This window comes from Engystomops pustulosus, chromosome 8 (genome assembly GCF_040894005.1).
Source record: "Engystomops pustulosus chromosome 8, aEngPut4.maternal, whole genome shotgun sequence".
In the NCBI taxonomy this organism is placed as follows: Eukaryota; Metazoa; Chordata; class Amphibia; order Anura; family Leptodactylidae; genus Engystomops; species Engystomops pustulosus.
In genome coordinates, this window is record NC_092418.1 from 1,988,536 (window position 1) to 1,996,475 (window position 7,940).

At 54.4% G+C, this 7,940-nt stretch overlaps 1 protein-coding gene across 1 annotated transcript; it reads right to left on the minus strand.

The window, feature by feature from the left end:
* LOC140075579 (taste receptor type 2 member 41-like) lies at window positions 1–888 on the minus strand. Its single transcript, XM_072121667.1, has one exon. It carries the CDS (start codon window positions 886–888, stop codon window positions 1–3), a length of 888 nt encoding a protein of 295 aa, XP_071977768.1.
* Window positions 889–7,940: the final 7,052 nt, after the last annotated feature.

Here is a 7,940-nt window from a genome sequence, read left to right on the forward strand (position 1 = left end):
TCACTCACATAACATTAGACTATTACAAAGTTTCTTTTTTATTTTGGAATTTCCTAAGACTAGAATTAGAGCTTGAGAAGTCGGGTAGAAGAGGACCGTGATCCAGTAGATGATTTCCATGGTGGAATTGGAGCTGAGTGACGTAAAATTGCCAATGACTATTATGACAAAGAAGAAGATCTCACAGAAGACTCTTATCATCATAATCCTGATGGCTTGGAAGTGACCCTGAAGCTGAGGAGACATGAGGTGGGACCTGCGCATCCTCCAGATGTGTCTCACCAAAGTCCTGACACTGAGCCCAATGGAGACACAAGTCATAGGAACGGGAAGGAGGAACCCAAGCACAAGGCCAGGGATAATATAATACGGGTCCACCTTATAGCTGCAAATATCTAGGTCGTTTGTTTCATTTTGTGAAATTTCCATATTCTTTGCCCAGAACAGTGGCAGAGTAATGATCACTGACCAGAGCGTGGACCCTGCCATCAGCTGAGGCAGAAGGGAGAAGAACTTCTCTTTGATCATGACAAACAACCGTTGGGTGGAACTGACCAGCCTGGTGCAGTAGTAGATGGAGAGCCAAGTCGTGTTCCACAGACTTGCCCCAACCAAGGTGAACTGGAGGACAAAGAGGAAGAGGCACAATTTCTGGTCAAACTTTTCATAAATCTGCAGATATTTGAAGACATTGTCGAGCGTCAGGCACCACTGGTAGGAAAGGTTCACGAGGCCAATAACCAGGAGAATGGCGTTAGGATTGCACCAGTCACTCATCCTCCTCCAGATTCCAAAATATACCACCACAATGAAGGAGTTCAGGTAGTTTCCAGACATCCCGGTGACAATGATCAGGATGAACTTGATAATCCTCATAAGTGACGTCATCTCCTTCACAAGTGGATTCTACTGCAAATAGATATCTAATATCTGAGAAGAAGACGAGTCATGAAAATGTCTCCACCAAGACTGCTGTGTGCCGGCTCTATCCAGGCTTCATCTGATACCTGAGGATGGTCTGAGCCATTGATATGTCTGTAGGGATGAAGCTTCTGGGGGTCACCACAGGACATGTGCTTTAAGCTGCAGGCACAGACTTTTATGCCAGGATTTGACTGTCTAAACAAAGTCTCATTACTGATTTGCCTTCTGCTATCGGTGCCAGATCAGGATATAGAGATTATGCTGCCAGAGGAACATTCAATGCTGCACGGTCAGATTCATCTCACATCCATGTTGTGATGGTCCTCATCTCCATCCCTCATCCATCAGCTCTCCTTAGTTGTCTCCATCACTGGGCTTCTCTAAATACAGGAGATCTTCCCATCCTATTCTTCTAGTCCTCTTCAGAGCCTCCCCTACCCTTTCTGCATGGCTCATGTGTAGCAGCTTTTTGCCTTCTTATGTTCATGTTCTTGTATATAGAAAACCATTTTGCATTGTAAAAGAAGCCTTCTACACTAACTATAATTGGGTGAATTTTAAAACACATCCCTTTTGAGCACATTGTTGCACTGCTACTTACTGATATCTCAACGAATTACCAGTCCTGGCTCAGCTTACATGGAGGGAGCAGGGTGCATGCAGTCCTGGCTCAGCTTACATGGAGGGAGCAGGGTGCATGCAGTCCTGGCTCAGCTTACATGGAGGGAGCAGGGTGCATGCAGTCTTGGCTCAGCTTACATGGAGGGAGCAGGGTGCATGCAGTACTGGCTCAGCTTAAATGGAGGGAGCAGGGTGCATGCAGTCCTGGCTAAGCTTACATGGAGGGAGCAGGAGGCATGCAGTCCTGGCTAAGCTTACATGGAGGGAGCAGGGTGCATGCAGTCCTGGCTCAACTTACATGGAGGGAGCAGGGTGCATGCAGTCCTGGCACAGCTTACATGGAGGGAGCAGGGTGCATGCAGTACTGGCTCAGCTTACATGGAGGGAGCAGGGTGCATGCAGTACTGGCTCAGCTTACATGGAGGGAGCAGGGTGCATGCAGTCCTGGCTAAGCTTACATGGATGGAGCAGGGTGCATGCAGTCCAGGCTCCGCTTACATGGAGGGAGGAGGGTGCATGCAGTCCTGGCTCAGCTTACATGGAGGGAGCAGGGTGCATGCAGTCCAGGCTCCGCTTACATGGAGGGAGCAGGGTGCATGCAGTCCTGGCTAAGCTTACATGGAAAGAGCAGGGTGCATGCAGTCCTGGTGCAGCTTACATGGAGGGAGCAGGGTTCATGCAGTCCTGGCTCAGCTTACATGCGCGGAGGTGGGTGCATGCAGTGATGGCTCAGCTTACATGGAGGGAGGAGGATGAAAGCAGTTCTGGCTCAGCTTACATGGAGGGAGCAGGGTGCATGCAGTCCTGGTTTAGCTTACATGGAGGGAGCAGGGTGCATGCAGTCTTGGCTCAGCTTACATGGAGGGAGGAGGATGAAAGCAGTCCTTGCTCAGCTTACATGGAGGGAGCAGGGTGCATGCAGTCCTGGCTCAGCTTACACGGAGGGAGCATTGTGAAAGCAGCCGTGGCTCAGATTACATGGATGGAGCAGGGTGCATGCAGTCCTGGCTAAGCTTACATGGAGGGAGCAGGGTGCATGCAGTCCTGGCTAAGCTTACATGGAGGGAGCAGGGTGCATGCAGTCCTGGCTCAGCTTACATGGAGGGAGCAGGGTGCATGCAGTCCTGGCTCAGCTTACATGGAGGGAGCAGGGTGCATGCAGTCCTGGCTCAGCTTACATGGAGGGAGCAGGGTGCATGCAGTCTTGGCTCAGCTTACATGGAGGGAGCAGGGTGCATGCAGTCCTGGCTAAGCTTACATGGAGGGAGCAGGGTGCATGCAGTCCTGGCTCAGCTTACATGGAGGGAGCAGGGTGCATGCAGTCCTGGCTCAGCTTACATGGAGGGAGCAGGGTGCATGCAGTCCTGGCTCAGCTTACATGGAGGGAGCAGGGTGCATGCAGTACTGGCTCAGCTTAAATGGAGGGAGCAGGGTGCATGCAGTCCTGGCTAAGCTTACATGGAGGGAGCAGGAGGCATGCAGTCCTGGCTAAGCTTACATGGAGGGAGCAGGGTGCATGCAGTCCTGGCTCAACTTACATGGAGGGAGCAGGGTGCATGCAGTCCTGGCACAGCTTACATGGAGGGAGCAGGGTGCATGCAGTACTGGCTCAGCTTACATGGAGGGAGCAGGGTGCAAGCAGTACTGGCTCAGCTTACATGGAGGGAGCAGGGTGCATGCAGTCCTTGCTAAGCTTACATGGATGGAGCAGGGTGCATGCAGTCCAGGCTCCGCTTACATGGAGGGAGGAGGGTGCATGCAGTCCTGGCTCAGCTTACATGGAGGGAGCAGGGTGCATGCAGTCCAGGCTCCGCTTACATGGAGGGAGCAGGGTGCATGCAGTCCTGGCTAAGCTTACATGGATAGAGCAGGGTGCATGCAGTCCTGGTGCAGCTTACATGGAGGGAGCAGGGTTCATGCAGTCCTGGCTCAGCTTACATGCGCGGAGGTGGGTGCATGCAGTGATGGCTCAGCTTACATGGAGGGAGGAGGATGAAAGCAGTCCTGGCTCAGCTTACATGGAGGGAGCAGGGTGCATGCAGTCCTGGCTAAGCTTACATGGAGGGAGCAGGGTGCATGCAGTCCTGGCTCAGCTTACATGGAGGGAGCAGGGTGCATGCAGTCCTGGCTCAGCTTACATGGAGGGAGCAGGGTGCATGCAGTCCTGGCTCAGCTTACATGGAGGGAGCAGGGTGCATGCAGTCTTGGCTCAGCTTACATGGAGGGAGCAGGGTGCATGCAGTACTGGCTCAGCTTAAATGGAGGGAGCAGGGTGCATGCAGTCCTGGCTAAGCTTACATGGAGGGAGCAGGAGGCATGCAGTCCTGGCTAAGCTTACATGGAGGGAGCAGGGTGCATGCAGTCCTGGCTCAACTTACATGGAGGGAGCAGGGTGCATGCAGTCCTGGCACAGCTTACATGGAGGGAGCAGGGTGCATGCAGTCCAGGCTCCGCTTACATGGAGGGAGGAGGGTGCATGCAGTCCTGGCTCAGCTTACATGGAGGGAGCAGGGTGCATGCAGTCCAGGCTCCGCTTACATGGAGGGAGCAGGGTGCATGCAGTCCTGGCTAAGCTTACATGGATAGAGCAGGGTGCATGCAGTCCTGGTGCAGCTTACATGGAGGGAGCAGGGTTCATGCAGTCCTGGCTCAGCTTACATGCGCGGAGGTGGGTGCATGCAGTGATGGCTCAGCTTACATGGAGGGAGGAGGATGAAAGCAGTTCTGGCTCAGCTTACATGGAGGGAGCAGGGTGCATGCAGTCCTGGTTTAGCTTACATGGAGGGAGCAGGGTGCATGCAGTCTTGGCTCAGCTTACATGGAGGGAGGAGGATGAAAGCAGTCCTGGCTCAGCTTACATGGAGGGAGCAGGGTGCATGCAGTCCTGGCTCAGCTTACACGGAGGGAGCATTGTGAAAGCAGCCGTGGCTCAGATTACATGGATGGAGCAGGATGCATGGGGTCCTGGCTCAGCTTACATGGATGGAGCAGGATGCATGCAGTCCTGGCTCAGCTTACATTGAAAGAGGAAGGCGCATGCAGTCCTGGCTAAACTACATGGAAGGAGCTGGTTGCATGCAGTCCTTGCTTAGCTTACATGGAAAGAGCTGGTTGCATGCAGTCCTGGCTTAGCTTACATGGAGGGAGCAGGGTGCATGCAGTCCTGGCTCAGCTTACATGCACGGAGAAGGGTGCATGCAGTGATGGCTCAGCTTACATGGAGGGAGGAGGATGAAAGCAGTCCTGGCTCAGCTTACATGGAGGGAGCAGGGTGCATGCAGTCCTGGTTTAGCTTACATGGAGGGAGCAGGGTGCAAGCAGTCCTGGCTAAGCTTACATGGAGGGAGCAAGGTGCATGTGTCCTGGCTCAGCTTACATGCATGGAGCAGGGTGCATGCAGTCCTGGCTCAGCTTACATGGGGGGAGCAGGGTGCATGCAGTGATGGCTCAGCTTACATGGAAGGAGCAGGGTGTATGCAGTCCAGGCTCAGCTTACATGGAGGGAGCAGGGTGTATGCAGTCCTGGCTCAACTTACATGGAAGGAGCAGGGTGTATGCAGTCCTGGCTCAGCTTACATGGAGGGAGCAGCTTACATGGCGGGAGAGTGGTGCATGCAGTCCTTGCTCAGATGACATGGAAGAAGCAGCTTACATGGAGGGAGCAGGGTGCATGCAGTCCTGGCTCAGCTTACATGGAGGGAGCAGGGTGCATGCAGTGATGGCTCAGCTTACATGGAGGGAGGAGGATGAAAGCAGTCCTGGCTCAGCTTACATGGAGGGAGCAGGGTGCATGCAGTCCTGGTTTAGCTTACATGGAGGGAGCAGGGTGCAAGCAGTCCTGGCTAAGCTTACATGGAGGGAGCAAGGTGCATGTGTCCTGGCTCAGCTTACATGCATGGAGCAGGGTGCATGCAGTCCTGGCTCAGCTTACATGGGGGGAGCAGGGTGCATGCAGTGATGGCTCAGCTTACATGGAAGGAGCAGGGTGTATGCAGTCCAGGCTCAGCTTACATGGAGGGAGCAGGGTGTATGCAGTCCTGGCTCAACTTACATGGAAGGAGCAGGGTGTATGCAGTCCTGGCTCAGCTTACATGGAGGGAGCAGCTTACATGGCGGGAGAGTGGTGCATGCAGTCCTTGCTCAGATGACATGGAAGAAGCAGCTTACATGGAGGGAGCAGGGTGCATGCAGTCCTGGCTCAGCTTACATGGAGGGAGCAGGGTGCATGCAGTGATGGCTCAGCTTACATGGAGGGAGGAGGATGAAAGCAGTCCTGGCTCAGCTTACATGGAGGGAGCAGGGTGCATGCAGTCCTGGTTTAGCTTACATGGAGGGAGCAGGGTGCATGCAGTCTTGGCTCAGCTTACATGGAGGGAGGAGGATGAAAGCAGTCCTGGCTCAGCTTACATGGAGGGAGCAGGGTGCATGCAGTCCTGGCTCAGCTTACACGGAGGGAGCAGGGTGAAAGCAGCCGTGGCTCAGATTACATGGATGGAGCAGGATGCATGGGGTCCTGGCTCAGCTTACATGGATGGAGCAGGATGCATGCAGTCCTGGCTCAGCTTACATTGAAAGAGGAAGGCGCATGCAGTCCTGGCTAAACTACATGGAAGGAGCTGGTTGCATGCAGTCCTTGCTTAGCTTACATGAAAGGAGCTGGTTGCATGCAGTCCTGGCTTAGCTTACATGGAGGGAGCAGGGTGCATGCAGTCCTGGCTCAGCTTACATGCGCGGAGGAGGGTGCATGCAGTGATGGCTCAGCTTACATGGAGGGAGGAGGATGAAAGCAGTCCTGGCTCAGCTTACATGGAGGGAGCAGGGTGCATGCAGTCCTGGTTTAGCTTACATGGAGGGAGCAGGGTGCAAGCAGTCCTGGCTCAGCTTACATGGAGGGAGCAAGGTGCATGTGTCCTGGCTCAGCTTACATGCATGGAGCAGGGTGCATGGGGTCCAGGCTCAGCTTACATGGGGGGAGCAGGGTGCATGCAGTGATGGCTCAGCTTACATGGAAGGAGCAGGGTGCATGCAGTCCTGGCTCAGCTTACATGGAGGGAGCAGGGTGTATGCAGTCCTGGCTCAACTTACATGGAAGGAGCAGTGTGTATGCAGTCCTGGCTCAGCTTACATGGAGGGAGCAGGGTGTATGCAGTCCTGGCTCAACTTACATGGAAGGAGCAGTGTGTATGCAGTCCTGGCTCAGCTTACATGGAGGGAGCAGCTTACATGGCGGGAGAGTGGTGCATGCAGTCCTTGCTCAGATGACATGGAAGAAGCAGGGTTCATGCAGTCCTGGCTAAGCGTACATGGAGGGAGCAGGGTGTATGCAGTCCTGGCTCAGCTTACACGGAGGGAGCAGGGTGCATGCAGTCCTGGCTCAGCTTACACGGAGGGAGCAGGGTGCATGCAGTCCTGGCACAGCTTACATGGAGGGAGCAGGGTGCATGCAGTACTGGCTCAGCTTACATGGAGGGAGCAGGGTGCATGCAGTCCTGGCTCAGCTTACATGGAGGGAGCAGGGTGCGTGCAGTCCTGGTTTAGCTTACATGGATGGAGCAGGGTGCATGCAGTCCAGGCTCCGCTTACATGGAGAGAGCAGGGTTCATGCAGTCCTGGCTCAGCTTACATGGAGGGGGCAGGGTGCATGCAGTCCTGGTTTAGCTTACATGGAGGGAGCAGGGTGCATGCAGTCTTGGCTCAGCTTACATGGAGGGAGGAGGATGAAAGCAGTCCTGGCTCAGTTTACATGGAGGGAGCAGGGTGCATGCAGTCCTGGCTCAGCTTACACGGAGGGAGCAGGGTGAAAGCAGCCCTGGCTCAGATTACATGGATGGAGCAGGATGCATGGGGTCCTGTCTCAGCTTACATGGATGGAGCAGGATGCATGCAGTCCTGGCTCAGCTTACATTGAAAGAGGAGGGCGCATGCAGTCCTGGCTAAACTACATGGAAGGAGCTGGTTGCATGCAGTCCTGGCTTAGCTTACATGGAGGGAAGAGGATGAAAGCAGTCCTGGCTCAGCTTACATGGAGGGAGCAAGGTGCATGTAGTCCTGGCTCAGCTTACATGGAGGAAGCAGGGTGCATGCAGTTCTGGCTCAGCTAACATGGAGGAAGCAGGATGCATGCAGTCCTGGCTCAGCTTACATGGAGGGAGCAGGGTGCAAGCAGTCCTTGCTCAGATTACATGGAAGGAGCAGGGTGTATGCAGTCCTGGCTCAGATTACATGGAGGGAGCAAGGTGCATGCAGTCCAGGCTCAGCTTACATGGAGGCAGCAGGGTGTATGCAGTCCTGGCTCAACTTACATGGAAGGAGCAGGGTGTATGCAGTCCTGGCTCAGCTTACAAGGAGGGAGCAGCTTACATGGAGGGAGAGTGGTGCATGCAGTCCTTGCTCAG